Source organism: Lithobates pipiens, unplaced genomic scaffold, assembly GCF_037356315.1.
Source record: "Lithobates pipiens isolate NorthernLeopardFrog02 unplaced genomic scaffold, aLitPip1_a1.2 Scaffold_8, whole genome shotgun sequence".
Taxonomy (NCBI): Eukaryota; Metazoa; Chordata; class Amphibia; order Anura; family Ranidae; genus Lithobates; species Lithobates pipiens.
In genome coordinates this window covers 660855235-660871614 of record NW_027507903.1, presented here as the reverse complement: position 1 = coordinate 660871614, position 16380 = coordinate 660855235, and the positions used below count along the sequence as shown (strand labels likewise).

General features: G+C 45.4%; 1 protein-coding gene across 2 annotated transcripts in view; it reads left to right on the top strand.

Annotated features, from left to right (window-relative positions):
- LOC143961812 (NACHT, LRR and PYD domains-containing protein 3-like) overlaps nt 1–16380 on the top strand; it is a 117535-nt gene that overhangs the window by 44765 nt on the left and 56390 nt on the right. For both annotated transcript variants that reach the window (XM_077471142.1, XM_077471143.1), the window contains exons 3-6: nt 2514–2816; nt 9335–9373; nt 10121–11837; nt 15973–16119. In XM_077471142.1, the coding sequence (XP_077327268.1) occupies nt 2514–2816; nt 9335–9373; nt 10121–11837; nt 15973–16119 (2206 nt within the window). The remainder of the gene's footprint in view (nt 1–2513; nt 2817–9334; nt 9374–10120; nt 11838–15972; nt 16120–16380) is intronic.

The following is a 16380-nucleotide window of genomic DNA, read 5'->3' as shown; positions in this document are numbered from 1 at the left end:
CCTGGCATTGTGGCCGGAGAGCTCGTCGAGTCAACATCTCCAGGAGAAGAAGAAGAAGAAGAAGAAGAACTGAAGGCGGCGGCGGCGACAGCGGCGACAGAAGACCGGGCCACCGCCTCAAAAAGAGCTATAAGAAGGCGCGGTGGCCCGGCAGAAGAACCGAAGGCGGCGGCAGAAGAACGGAAGACGGCGACAGAAGACCGGGCCACCGCCTGCAAAAGAGCTAAAAGAAGGCGCGGTGGCCCGGCAGAAGAACCAAAGAGGGGGACAAGACCCCCGAAGACGGAAGACCCCTGGAGCTGTGCAATAAAATATTTTTTCCCTGTGTTGTGTTTTTTTTTGTACTTTATTTCACAGGTGAATAGGTAGGGGTACATTGTACCCCATACTCATTCACATAGGGTGGGGGGCCGGTATCCGGGGGCCCCCTTATTAAAGGGGGCTCCCGGATTCCGATAAGCCCCCCGCCCGCAGACCCCGACAACCAAGGGCCAGGGTTGTCGGGAAGAGGCCCTTGTCCTCATCAACATGGGGACAAGGTGCTTTGGGGTGGGGGGGCCGCGCGGCCCCCCCTTCCCAAAGGCACCCCCCATGTTGAGGGCACGCGGCCTGGTACGGCTCAGGAGGGGGGGCGCGCTCGCTCGCCCCCCTTTCCTGGCCGGCCGGGTAGCGTGCTCGGACAAGGGTCTGGTGTGGACTTTGGGGGAACCCCCACGCCGATTTTTTTCGGCGTTGGGGTTCCCCTTTAAGCCCATTCCAGGCGGCGGAGCCCGCGACGTCTCCGTCGCGTCCCCGCCTACCTGTACACGCGCTCGAAATGGGCGGACTTGCCTCCGCCTTACGTGGGCGAGTCCGTTCATTTCAAAAGTTGAGCGAACTGTTTGGCAAACAGTTCGCTGAAACAGTCCGCTCAAAAAGTGCCGTGTGTGGGCAAGTCCGCTCATGCAAATTTTGAGCGGACTGTTTGCCGAAACTGTTTGACGAACAAGGTTGGGCGAACAGTCCGCGCGTGTGTACGCGGCCTTGGAGGTGTGTTTGGGGTCGTTATGTTGGAATACTGCCCTGCGGCCCAGTCTCTGAAGGGAGGGGATCATGCTCTGCTTCAGTATGTCACAGTACATGTTGGCATCCCGTCAATGAACTGTAGCTCCCCAGTGCCGGCAGCACTCATGAAGCCCCAGACCATGACACTCCCACCACCATGCTTGACTGTAGGCAAGACACACTTGTCTTTGTCCTCCTCACCTGGTTGCTGCCACACACACGTTTGTCACCATCTGAACCAAATAAATTTATCTTGGTCTCATCAGACCACAGGACATGGTTCCAGTAATCCATGTCCTCAGTCTGCTTGTCTTCAGCAAACTGTTTGCGGTCTTTCTTGTGCATCATCTTTAGAAAAGGCTTCCTTCTGGGATGACAGCCATGCAGACCAATTTGATGCAGTGTATGATGTATGGTCTGAGCACTGACAGGCTGATCCCCCACCCCTTCAACCTCTGCAGCAATGCTTGCATCACTCATACGTCTATTTCCCAAAGACCATCTCTGGATATGACGCTGAGCACGTGACCTCAACTTCTTTGGTTGGACCATGGCAAGGCCTGTTCTGAGTGGAACCTGTCCTGTTATACCGCTGTATGGTCTTTGCCACCGTGCTGCAGCTCAGTTTTAGGGTTTTGGCAATCTTCTTATAGCCTAGGCCACCTTTATGTAGAGCAACAATTCTTTTTTTCAGATCCTCAGAGAGATCTTTGCCATGAGGTGCCATGTTGAACTTCCAGTGACCAGTATGAGAAAGTGAGAGCGATAACACCAAATTTAACACACCTGCTCCCCATTCACACCTGAGACCTTGTAACACTAGCGACTCACATGACACTGGGGAGGGAAAATAGCTAATTGAGCCCAATTTGGACATTTTCACTTAGGGGTGTACTCACTTTTGTTGCCAGCGGTTTAGACATTAATGGCTGTGTTGAGTTATTTTGAAGGGACAACAAATTTACACTGTTATACAAGCTGTACACTCACTACTTTACATTGTAGACATTGAGGGGGGGCAGGATCTGGGGGTCCCCTTGTTAAAGGGGGCTTCCAGATTCCGATAAGCCCCCCGCCTGCAGACCCCCACAACCATCGGGCAAGGGTTGTGGGGATGAGGCCCTTGTCCCCATCAACATGGGGACAAGGTGCTTTGGGGGGACCCCAAAGCACCCTCCCCATGTTGAGGACATGTGACCTGGTACAATTCAGGAGGAGAGGACACTCTCTCTTCCCCCCTTTTTCGTGTGGCCTGCCAGGTTGCATGCTCGGATATGGGTCTGGTGTGGATTTTGAGGGGGGACCCCCATGCCATTTTTTTTTAGTTTGGTGCAGGGTTCCCCTTAATATTAATACCTGACATGAAGGGCCTGGTAATGGGCTGGGGGGAAACGCACACCATTTTTTCATGTGTCAGAAATCATCCAATCAGAATGAATGTTTATAGTTACTGATTGTCCTCTCTGCAGGGTCGGCTTCTGGTGTTCTGGGAAAGAGGAAACAAACCCCCGGGGATCTTATCATATATTCTCTGGAGGATCTGAAAGGAAGTGACTTCAAGAGATTTAGGAACAAATTGTCTGATGTCTCCTATGGAGATGAACTTCCCATCCCCCGAGGAAAACTAGAAAATGCAGACTGGATCACCACCAAGGACATCCTGATAGACACATATGGAGAAGAAGGGGCTCTGGACGTCACCATTGATGTCTTTAAACTGATCAGTCTGATGGGACCAGCATATGACCTCCAGGAGAGGAGAGCACAACATGGTGAGTTATCACAATATCACAATATCACAATATCTGTGTGAGGAAAAAACGAGGAATGTCATCCAGAAAAAGCCGGTCACCACACGGGAGCTTCTATCCAGATGAACCCCTTCCCACTGACATATGGGGCCTCATGGAAGTATACATACAGGATCCATTAAATAATACATTGTTTGAAAAAGTCCCTCCAGTTCAACCAATAAAAGGGAAAATACATTGTATAGATAGAGGATACAATCCTAACAGCATATGCCCCATCTCCTTTCTCTCCAAACTCTTTGAATGCCTGGTCTATGCACAAAATATGAAAATAAAAGCCTCGTCACCCAAGTAGACTAATGAATTATTAGGGTGTACCATCATCCAAAATGACATGGAATAAAAATCGAGAAACCTGGTTCCCATATCAGGCTTATCGACGACAGAGGTGAGCTAAAGGACTATTACGGTACAGGTAGAAATATCAATAACCAGTTATTTAAACCAGAGTAAAATAGATATAAAGTTCATTCAAATAATAAAATCATTTAACAATATACAGAGTGGTACAGGTGGTGACGTATTTCAACTAGTTGAACTATAATTCAATATCATATATCTCTCCTAGATATCGGCCTGTCCGTTTTCTAATACCTCCCCCAGTCGCCAGGGGGAGACACTCCCGGGGCCCTCTGGTGCTTCGGTGGTACTCGACGTGGGTAAGAGCCACATCTTGTGTTGTATATTAGTTCCCCTTTACATCTTTTACAATGTATTTTAGATGATTATTGTCCTCTTCTGTCCTATTTACTGTACTTGTGTTTTTTCACAGACGTATGTATTTCCTGAAGAAGCTCAGTCAGAGCGAAACTAGTTGAAATACCTCACCACCTGTACCACTGTATATTGTTAAATGATTTTATTATTTGAATAAACGTTATATCTATTTTACTCTGGTTTAAATAACTGGTTATTGATATTTCTACATGTACCGTAATAGTCCTTTAGCTCACCTCGAATGCCTGGTCTACAACCGACTGAGTGATGATCTGAGTGACAACAAAATTCTTGATCCCCTTCAGTCCAGCTTTTGCCCTCAACACTCCACAGAAACTGCTCTCCTAGAACTCACAAACCATTTACTAGCAGCTAAATCCAATGGATGTTGTTCTCTTCTCCTGTTTCCGGACCTTTCTGCTGCCTTTGACACGGTGGACCACCCCGTCCTCCTCAAAACACTCTTTTGGTCTTTGCGACTATACTTTTCGCCAGTTCTCATCCTACCTATCCCACCGCACCTTCAGTGTCACTTGCAACTCTAAAGCCTTGTACACACGGTCGGAGAATCCGTCGGAATGTGCCCTATCGGACCGTGTCGTCAGATAATCCGACTGTGTGTGGTATGCATCGGACTGATTCCGTCCGAATATCCGTCGGACCCAATTTTCCAACATGTTGGAAATATTTCCCGACCAACTGGGCCGGTCGGACCTAATCCAATCATGTGTAGAGCATTTTGATCGGACCAAGTGCCACGCATGTTCAGATCAAATTCCTACATCAAAGCTATTGGCTACTAGCCTGAACGTAGTCCCATCGTAACGAAATTATGTCATCACGTTCTGAAAGATCGGATTTTTCGCCAACTTTGTCCGACCGTGTGTATGCAACAGTTTCGGACAAGATCCGATGGACAAAATCCGACGGGCAAAATCCGACGGATTTGGTTGTGGAAATCTCCGACCGTGTGTACAGGGGCTAACTCCTCCTCTTCCTTTCTCCGTCAGGGTCCCCCAAGGTTCTGTTCCTGAACCTCGCCTATTCTCAATCTACACCTCCTCTCATGGCTTTCAAGATAATTTCTATGCTGATGACACCCCAAATTTATCTCTTTACCCCTCAGCTCAGCCTATCAGTCTCCAGCACTAATTTACTAACAGACCTACCAGCCAGGATGTGACATCACTTCCTCAAACTCAATATATCCAAAATTAAGCTTATAATATTAAAAACTGTGAGTGTCCCAGCGCTGTGGTGTGTTTAAATACATTTACATTCAATTAAATTTAGACTGCTGCAAGAAAAAATGTGTATACTCCTTTAAGAGTTTGTCGAAATTGCATACAGACGAACAGCTTTTCCGATAGAAACTTTTTCCTTCTGAAAAATAGAGAACCTGCTCTCAATCTTTTGCTGGCGGAAATGCTGCCAGCAAAAGTCCGATGGAGCCTACACATGGTCACATTTTTGAACCAAAAGCTCACATCGGTCTTTTGCTGGCGGCATTTCCGACCATGTGTACGTGGCATAACTGAATATGGGGACTGTCTGACTGGGAAAACACACAGATCCGTCTTCCTGCATAGCAGAAACACAATATCTCTGTCTAATCCCCTGTCAGAACGGAGATCTACCTTGTTTACATTGGCAGATCCCCATTCTGTATCCACGAGGAACAATCTCGGGCAGCCGGTGGACATCGCGTCTGCCGGACCTGCTGATTGGCTCCCCTGCTAGCCAATCAGCACGCGTGCCCACACAGGCTCATGCAGGAAACGACGTACCAGTATGTCGTTTCGGGAAGCCAAGCCACGTTGCCACATTATAACTGTGGCGGCTGGTCGGCAAGTGGTTAAAGTGCCATCCGCGCAGAGATAACTTTTTAAAAAGTGCAATCTGTGCGATAGCAGATGACAAAAGTGATGAAAGTGCTGTGCTCCCCTTCCTCTTCTGCCCTCACTCACCAGCTATCCATGTAAAGATCGGCTATACTGGTGAAATATATTTTTCGTAGATGTGTCTTTTCTTCTTCTAAACATCCCCGGTAGTTGTTAAGCGTACTGATAGGATAAGAAACAGAGCATACATGGCCATGGGCGTCCGCAGAACTTTTTTCTGGGGTGGACATAATTTTAGGGTCATCCATGCGCCACCCCTTTTCGACAATGTCATTATCACATTATCATGGTCAGAGACTGCAGATGTAGTACAGTCCCTAGGATAAGTAATGGATAATGGCCAACAGGCCCTCTTACCAGACCCAGTGAAACAACAGCAGTGATCCCTCTGGCTGGACGATCACTCACTCTGGGTTTCCCGGGGGCGACTCTGGTCAGTAGTGTAGCATGTCTGTACCCTGGCAGTGGCTCAGTCTTTCTCTCTGTGGCGGCGCTGGGCAGCGTGGCTCTCTCTGGTGGCGCGGGGCAGTGTAGTTCTCTCTGGTGGCGCTGGGCAGCGTGGCTCTCTCTCTCTCTCTGGCTTCTATCCAGCACACTCCTCATTCTTCTCCCTGTAGCACTCTCTCCCTCAGCTTTTTCTCAGGGTGCAGTCTCTCAATCTCTCTCTTGATCGGGCTGTAGCCTCCTCCCGGGGGAAAATGGGGCCGCCAATCTTTGGGACTACATGTCCCATGATGCTCTCCTCTCATTGTCTCCTTTGACTGGCCCTCAGTTATGGCCAATGGGGAGGGAACAGAGCGGGCAGGAAGCTGGGCAGGGAACCTGGTGAGAGCCGCCATCTCTTCTCCCTGACAGGAGAAAGGGGTGGTGACTGGGGGGAAACCTGATAGCCCCAGCTCGCCTTTCTCCTGTCACAGAGCTGCCGAGTTCTCTGCTGGACTGAGCAGGGAAAACAGCCCACAGTCACACTATACTGATAGGGGGCTTGACAGAACCTTGATGGTGTCACCCCACTGGCTGGTTACACATGGGTGCGGGCTGCCCTCACCCCAATAGCGATGGAACTGTGTTGAATTTAAGATCTGATTCCGGGGGGGGCACTGGACCCCCCTTGCCCCTACCTGCGGACACCCATGTACATGGCCTGATATCATTTAAAAAAGGTTTTATTATAAAGTAATATCCACTCACATGTTAGTCTTTCATGCCAAGCATATACAGTGGTGTGAAAAAGTGTTTGCCCCCTTCCTAATTTCCTGTTCCTTTGCATGTTTGTCACACTTAAGTGTTTCGGAACATCAAACCAATTTAAACAATAGTCAAGGACAACACAAGTAAACACAAAATGCAATTTGTAAATCAAGGTGTTTATTATTAAAGGTGAAAAAAATCCAAACCATCATGGCCCTGTGTGAAAAAGTGATTGCCCCCCTTGTTAAAACATACTATAACTGTGGTTGTCCACACCTGAGTTCAATTTCTCTAGCCACACCCAGGCCTGATTATTGCCACACCTGTTCACAATCAAGGCATCACTTAAATAGGAGCTGCTTGACACAGTAAGGTCCACCAGAAGATCCTTAAAAGCTACACATCATGCCGAGACCCAAAGAAATTCAGGAACAATTGAGAAAGAAAGTAATTGAGATCTATCAGTCTGGAAAGGGTTATAAAGCCATTTCCAAAGCTTTGGGAATCCAGCGAACCACAGTGAGAGCCATTATCCACAAATGGCGAAGACATGGAACAGTGGTGAACCTTCCCAGGAGTGGCCGGCCGCCCAAAATTACCCCCAAGAGCGCAGCGACGACTCATCCAAGAGGTCACAAAAGACCCCACAACAACGTCCAAGGAACTGCAGGCCTCACTTGCCTCAGTTAAGGTCAGCGTTCATGCCTCCACCATCAGGAAAAGACTGGGCAAAAATGGCCTGCATGGCGGAGTTCCAAGGAGAAAACCACTGCTGAGCAAAAAGAACATCAAAGCTCGTCTCAATTTCTCCACAACACATCTTGATGATCCCCAAGACTTTTGGGACAACATTCTGTGGACCGATGAGACAAAAGTGGAACTCTTTGGAAGGTGTGTGTCTAAGTATATCTGGCGTAGAAGGAACACTGCATTTCATAAAAAGAACATTATACCAACAGTAAAATATGGTGGTGGTAGTGTGATGGTCTGGGGCTGTTTTGCTGCTTCAGGACTTGGAAGACTTGCTGTGATAAAAGGAACTATGAATTCTGCTGTCTACCAAGAGATCCTGAAGGAGAATGTCCGACCATCTGTTCGTGTACTCAAGCTGAAACGAACTTGGGTTCTGCAGCAGGACAATGATCCTAAACACACCAGCAAGTCCACCACCGAATGGCTGAAGAAAAACAAAATGAAGACTTTGGAGTGGCCTAGCCAAAGTCCTGACCTGAATCCTATTGAGATGTTGTGGTATGACCTTAAAAAGGCCATTCATGCTCGAAAACCCTCTAATGTAACTGAATTAGGACAATTCTGCAAAGATGAGTGGGCCAAAATTCCTCCAGGACGCTGTAAAAGCCTCATTGCACGTTATCGCAAACGCTTGGTTGCAGTTGTTGCTGCTAAGGGTGGCCCAACCAGTTATTAGGTTTAGGGGGCAATCACTTTTTCACACAGGGCCATGATGGTTTGGATTTTTTTTCACCTTTAATAATAAACACCTTCATTTACAAATTGCATTTTGTGTTTACTTGTGTTGTCCTTGACTATTGTTTAAATTGGTTTGATGTTCCGAAACACTTAAGTGTGACAAACATGCAAAGGAACAGGAAATGAGGAAGGGGGCAAACACTTTTTCACACCACTGTAAAACTCCTCTGATGATGCTCCCGAGGCAGAGTGAAATGCATTAGGTACGAGGCCTTCCGGTGATGTCATTTCCTGGGTTTTCGGAATGCAAACCATGGATTGAAAGACATTTTATGTGCTTTGATATGTACAGATTTACTAACACAGATCAAAGTTGCAAATTGTGTTCAGGCATTGACATTTGTTTTACCCTCAAGCCCCATACACACTATCAGTTTTTCTGCTGAGTTTTTCCTTCAGATTTACCAAAACCATATAATATGAGGTCCAACCTTAGGAGTTTCAATTTGTATGCAATTAGGAGCAGGCCCTTGCACTACATGGTTTTGGTAAACCTGAAGGAAAAACTTAGCAGAAAAACCGATGTGTATGTATGTGTGTGTATGGGGCTTTAGTCAATAAGGAGTTATGCCATCTTTACTGAGTGAGTTTACAGAATAAAATACATTTGGGTATCAAAATTCCAGATGAAGGAAAAGGCTACAGAGTTCAAACTACAGCAGAACAGGAACAATGTAAAATGGAAGCACTTCTCCAGGATGCCGACATTCAGTCACCATAACACAATGACATCACTCGGCATGCCGAGCAGAGCAATACAATGGCAGCCACTTGCCGATTATGCAGAACCTCCATATTTATAGGTGTATTCCTAGGAGACCCTCATGACTGCTGCTTGGGGTTCTGAGCTTTGTGCCCCATGCATCCATCAAAACCTCCATCAGAAAGAGGAGTCAAGGCTCCAAATTCTAAGTGTGTGCCTGTAAACCCTGCATAGAGAATTGGGGGCTTTTACATGTCCCCCCCCACCATGGTCACATGTCACTGCAATGTGCTGAGATGTTGCCAGGCAGACAAAGACAATCCCCATCACGTGGAGGAGGAGAGACTCCAATCTACAGAGGGTTGGTGGGATGATGGTGTCTGGGAGGATCTGCTACACTAATAACTCTCTTAGTTATTATTTTATACATTTCAGAGGTTTGTCAGGACTAATCACTTCCATATTCTTATTTCCAGCCAAACTGAAGAAGAAGACGCATGACAACAGATTATCAGGTTAGTAGGACATCCATGTCTAATATGAAATCTCTTCTGGTTGAACATTATGTTCTGTTGTAGTCTGGATCAGTGGCGGAACTACCAGGGTCACCAAGGTCGCACTTGAGACCAGGCCCTGACATTCCGCCTTTGAAGGGGGGCCCGAGGCAGCAGGAAGGGAGCCCACTGCAGAACATAGGCTCACTTCTCACTGCTGTGATCTCAAAGTTGTGAAACTTGCTTTCAATTTCCTTGCGATTTTGTGATTTAACATTGTAGTCCATGGCACTCACATTGCACCAAAGTCACAGCAGAATATTGCAGGGAGCCTTTTCTTTGTTGCTGCGACTTGAGTCGCATTAAATAGGACAGCACCTATTGAAATTAATGTGTTTTGACTTGTCAATGCGACTTTGTATTAGTAGACACTTTATAAGTCGCACCAGTGTGAACCAAGGCTTATAAAGGGCCCCATGACAGGAACAAGTGGAAAGGGCCATGGGCTGCAGAAAGGGCCCAGCAGTCAGGGGGGCTCTTCATGGTATCTTGCACTGGGGCCCTGAAGGTTCTAGTTACACCTCTGGTCTGGATGGTGTGTCCATATTTTAGATGCTTCCACAATCCTCCTGCATTTCATGAAATATCATGTTTTAGGGTTCCATTCTTGGGGTTTATGGTTAGAATACAATATTTCTAACTCTGTCTTATAAATACCATTTCATGTGTGTGTATGAGGAATAAAATATTCTCCTTTCTTTCATAAAGACATCAGTACGGAACACAGAAAGTCTATGAAAGAGATGTTCCAGAGGATTCCAGAATATAATTCCCGTATGGGGGAGGCTGTTCATCTACAGAAAAGATTCACCAAGCCATTGATGATAAAGGGACCCCGGAATAAAGAGGAAAAAAAAGAAGAAATAAGGAGTTCAGGCAGAAGACATCTACAGATCATGGAGAAAAGACCCCCAACCACAATCCAGGCCCTCTTTGACCCTGATAACGAAGGTTTCATCCCTAAGGTTGTGGTGTTAGAAGGATCTGCTGGGATTGGAAAAACAATGACCTCCAAGAAGATCATGCTGGACTGGGCCTCTGAGGATCTATACCGAGACAAGTTTGACTTTGTGTTTTATCTGAGCTGTAGAGAAATCAACACCTTCCCTGAAAACATAAGTCTTGTGGGGCTTTTATCCAGAACCTGCAGACTGAGTTCAGATGACCTGGTGTATGTTCTGAAGGATCCTGGAAGTCAGAGAAGACTTCTCACCATAGTTGATGGGTTTGATGAACTGAGGTGGTCTCTGGAGGAGAAATCTGAGGGTTGTCTTGACATTTCTATGGAAACCCACAAAGAAATAATTCTCCAAAAATTGCTCAAGAGACATGTTCTCCCAGAATCTTCTCTGATCATCACCACAAGGTCACTGGCCATGAAGAAACTTAACACGTTCATCAATGATTACCGCAATGTGGAAATCCAGGGATTTACAAGGGAAGATCGAGAGGAATATGTCCATAAATTCTATGGAAGTAAAGAAGATGCAGACAAGGTTCTCAGAATAATAAAAGACAATGACGTTGTGTACACCATGTGTGCCGTCCCCGTCACATGCTGGATTGTCTGCACTGTAATGACACAAGAAATCAGAAAAGATTTGGGTTTGATTCGGTGTCGTACAATGACTACAATTTATCTTCTCTACCTGGAGGTCTTACTAACCCATCACAGCAAGAAGGAGCAGTCTGTACACCGGAAACAAACCTGTCTGAAGAAGCTGTGTGCTTTGGCCAATCAGGGAGTTCTGAACCAACAAATCTTATTTGAGAAGAAAGATCTAGAAAGACATGGACTTTCTCTGGATGAGGTGGAGTCTGTATTTCTGAATGAGAACATCTTTCATTGGGACGTCCGTCACCAGACCTGCTACAGCTTCATCCACCTGAGTGTACAGGAGTTCCTTGCTGCTCTCTATTATGGGATGGATGATGGGTCTGGATCTATGGAAGGTACTTTCCTCCCGGAGATCTGTAAAGGGGAATCACTCCGTGGCTTAAGTTCAGGTTACTCACATTTATCATTATCTGTACAATTCCTGTTCGGTCTCTTGAATGAAAATCAGATGAAGACATTCTCAGAGGTCACAGGAATCTCCATCTCACTCCGAGCCAAACCTGCAATCATAGAATGGGCCATGAAGGACATCAATCAGACTTTCTATACTCAGACCATCTTCTGTCTGTATGAGACTCAGGATGAGGACTTCATTAGGGGCATCATGTCTGGTTGTTTCAGGTTGTCTCTGTCTGGCTCATGTACTGGTCATTTTTGGATGGGCAGGCATTATTCCAACCAGCTGAGCTATTGCTTGAAGACTTTGAAGAGAGAAAATTTCCAGTCTTTAAATTTTGAATATCTCACTGTGGATCCAGAGTGCCAGAGAATTCTATCTCCATTCCTACACAGGAGTCAGAGGGTCAGGTAAGTGAGTGTGAGGATATCCTAATGCCGCGTACACACAGTCGAAATTTCCATCAGAAAAAGTCAGATGGGAGCTTTTGGTCGGATATTCCGACTGTATCTATGCCCCATCTAACTTTTTCTGTCGGGATTTCCAATGAACTTAGATATAGAACATGGTCTAAATTTTTCTGTTGGAAATGCCGACGGAGGTTATCCCGTTGGCAAGTGCCTTGTGTACACAGCATAACTGAATTTATAGAATGGGCAGGAACCTGCATACAGTATAATGGTGATTATCAGACACGTTCTCCATCTACCACATTGTATACATACAGGATCCATTATATAATACCCTTGTATACATACAGGATATATTATATAATACATTGTATACATACAGGATGCATTATATAATACATTGTATACATACAGGATCCATTATATAATATGTTGTAGACATACAGGATCCATTATATAATACATTGTATACATACAGGATATATTATATAATACATTGTATACATACAGGATCCATTATATAATACATTGTATACATACAGGATATATTATATAATACATTGTATACATACAGGATATATTATATAATACATTGTATACATACAGGATCCATTATATTATATATTGTATACATACAGGATCCATTATATAATACATTGTATACATACAGGATATATTATATAATACATTGTATACATACAGGATATATTATATAATACATTGTATACATACATGATACATTATATAATTGTATACTTACAGGAAACGTTATGTAATTGTATACATACAGGATACATTATATAATACATTGTATACATACAAGATACATTATATAATATATTGTATACATACAAGATACATTATATAATATATTGTATACATACAAGATACATTATATAATATATTGTATACATACAAGATACATTATATAATATATTGTATACATACAAGATACATTATATAATATATTGTATACATACAAGATACATTATATAATATATTGTATACATACAGGATACATTATATAATACATTGTATACATACAGGATATGTAGCCAAGAGCTAGCTATTATTACCTGCATTCAGGAGACACTGTGCAGCATCGCTGCTGTGAAGCTATTTTATCCTAGTGTTCAGCAGAGACTCTCTGTGCTGTCACTTCTTGAATACAGAGTGACTGAGCTCTAAAGGTAAAGCAAAGCATCTTGGGACTTGTAGTCCAGGGAGCCAAGATTTGCATTCAGCTGGACTGTTTTGAACTATGAATGCCAACCAGCTGAGAGCGAACAGGATGCTGGGAGAGGAGATAAAAGGCTTGTGAGTGGCCGGGCTCTTCCTCTTGGGACCACAGCCTGCATCTGCAAGCAAGGACGCTGTTTCAGGCAGTGGCCAAGTCAGGGCCCGTGCAAGAGAAAGAGTCATCATGTGGGCATTTAAGGGTTATCCATTACCAGCCTCTTCTGGTTTTTCAATGATAGCCTGGAGGCCGCTTCTTCTCCATTCACACCAGATCCAGCTGGGCCATGGTGCAATGCGAGTTTAGATGCCACCCCCTGAGCCAGGGCCCTGAGGGAGTTACTACAGATCCTTAACACCACTAGTCACAGGAATCAGTGAGCCGACACCTGACCATCCTCTCCTGATAAGAGACACTGCATGCAGACAGTGTTGTCTTTCTACTTACACCTACAGAACTCTGTGCCACATCTTGTCAAGCAACCACAGTATTCATCTTGTGTCAGAATATCACAGGCACAGTCATCATGTGTCAGGATATCACAGGCACAATCACAGGCTCATTCTTTTCTTGCTGCCTGTTAACCACTTCAGCCCCAGAAGATTTGGCTGCTCAATGACCAGGCCATTTTTTGCGATAAGGCACTGCGTCGCTTTAACTGACAATTTGCGCGGTCATGCGACTTTGTACCCAAACAAAATTTCCGTCCTTTTTTCCCCCACAAATAGAGCTTTCTTTTGGTGCTATTTGATCACCTCTGTGGTTTTGAGATTTTTATCAGGATTGCGACATTATGACGGACAGATCGAACACTTTTGACACGTTTTTGGGACCATTGACAACTATACAGCGATTAGTGCTATAAAAATGAACTGATTACTGTATAAATGTCACTGACAGGGAAAGGGTTAACACTAGGGGGGGGTCTAGGGGTTAAATGCATTCCCTAGTGTGTGTTCTAACTTTAGGGGGATGGGAGTGACTGGAGGAAATGACAGATCGTGGTTCCTAGCTAGTAGGAACTCACGATCTGCCTCTCATTGTCATGGTTATGCAGTGATCTTCCTCTGGTTGCTTACCTCCCCTCATGTGTTCAGAGTAAGAGGCCAGCCACTTCCACCTGGTGGTTTTTATAACCTCTCCTCTAAGCATGGCTCCACCCCAGGCCCTATCAGGGAACCCTATATTAACCTGTGCACTGCAGGCCATCAGTGCTGATCAACCATTGTGTATCCATTGTGTGTTTGGCTTCCTGGTTCCTGCTTGCCGTGTGCTCTATGTTTGACTCTGTTACCGACCTTGGCGTGTTCTCAACGATTCCTGTCTGCTTGTGACCTTGACCTTTTGGCATGTCCCTGACCATCCCTGTCTGCCTGAGACCCTGAACCTTTGGCGTGTACTCTGTTGTTCCTGTCTGCTAGTTGCCCTGACCTCTGCCTTATCCCCTTACTATTCTTGTTGTTCCAGCCTGCTGCTTCCTTCTCCTGTAGTCTACTGTGAGTGTGAGCTGTAAGACCCTAGGGGCCGCGACCTGGAGCCAGACTGCAGCCAAGTCCATCCTCACCACTGGAGGCTCTGGTGAACACCTGCTGGCTCTTAGACTCCGCGCCCTGGGGAATCTATGCTCTAGCTCCTACTGAGATCTGTGTTAGTGATCCAGTAGACCTGTGTCCTGAATCTCCCTGGGTACAATCTGCAGCAGTCAGTCCTAAGGTCCACTACCTAGCGGTGCACTTCCGACTCCTACGGAGTGCATCTGTCACCTGGGTCTCAGGTGACCTGACACTCATCTCCGCACGGAATAGAACAGGGATTTGTGTGTTTTTTACACACAACATGACTGTTCTGCCTCTCGTGCCCGCGAACCCAGTGTAGCGGGCGCATGCGGGCCTGCTATCCTGCTTAAAGGAGCAGACGTACAGCTACGACGGCTGGAGGGATCGTGCCGACCTGCAGCCGCATAATGACGGCGGCTGGTTGGCAAGTAGTTAAGCTATTTGTGTTGGATTGCATATACTATTTAAAGCATATGTTAACCCCCCCCACAAAAAAAAAAAATGGACCCTGCTCATTTAAAGCATGTTATATGACACAGTGCTTGTGCTGTGTCATTTGGACCCCTGTAATCTAAAAAAAATCTGGCTGATCCTGCCAGTTTCTCTCCTCCTCTATGTAAACTGACCATGGTGTCAGGGCTGCTGAGCCCTGACACTGTGGTCAATTTACATGTCTTAGACATCCACAGCCCTGCTGTCTCTCCTCATTGAGCTGTCGGCTCCCATGTCAGGCCCAACCCTGCCTCCTTGCCCCCCTACCCCCCTACTGTTGCTTTAATAACTATAAAATTACCGTATTTATCGGCTTATAACACGCACAGGTGTATAACACGCGCATTCATTTTAAGAGGGAAGTTTCAGGAAAAAACAAAAAAATTTTTATTGGCGTATAACACGCACACGCTATTTGCACCCCGATTTCATGGTGAAAAAGTGAGTGTTATACGCCAATAAATACTGTATATATCAATAACTATATATTTATATAATTAATATGCTCTGTCTTCTAACATAATCTAATCTTTGTATAAAAAAAAGCCGTATATACCTTATCTGTGAGCACCAATCAGCGGTCACGTGATGCACCGCCTCTCTCCCCTCCTCCTCCTCACCCCCCCCCCCCCAGACTGACATCAGCGGAGGAATACGTTTTTTCTGGAGTGTGACTTCACAGGCCGCTCAAAGTCACCAATGAAAAGTCCTCATCAGGTCCACCATGAGACTGTAGAGCCAGAGGGAAGGGAGACACGTGGAAGGGAAATGTTGGGTGTTACATTGCTATTCTTGTTGTCTGAGGTCATACATTCTTGGTGGTAATTATTATTTCATTATTGTGTTTTAGATTTCGGGAATGTACTATTTCCAGTAAAGATTGTCAGGGAGAGGACAAAGCAGAAGATGAAGAAAGGTCCAATGCTCCAGGATGTAACAGGAAGTCTGATACGCTTTCCTTTCTGATTAACCCGGAGAGTAATATTCAGGACTTAGAGTAAGATAAATCTGTGATTCTGCAGGGATGGGGAAATGTGAGGTCTTGTTATTGTTCCCGTCTCCCGTGTTTCTTTCTATCTCCTCACCCATGTAGAATCTTCCATCACCTGTCCTCTTCTCATGTCTTCTCCTCTCTCTGAGGGAATCTTTTTCTTTGTAATCTCATCCATGGGATTTGGGGTTCCCCTTATAGTAGAACAGTGACCAGGCTATGTACAATGAACATCCATATTTCTAACAAGCAGTAAAAAGGATTTGA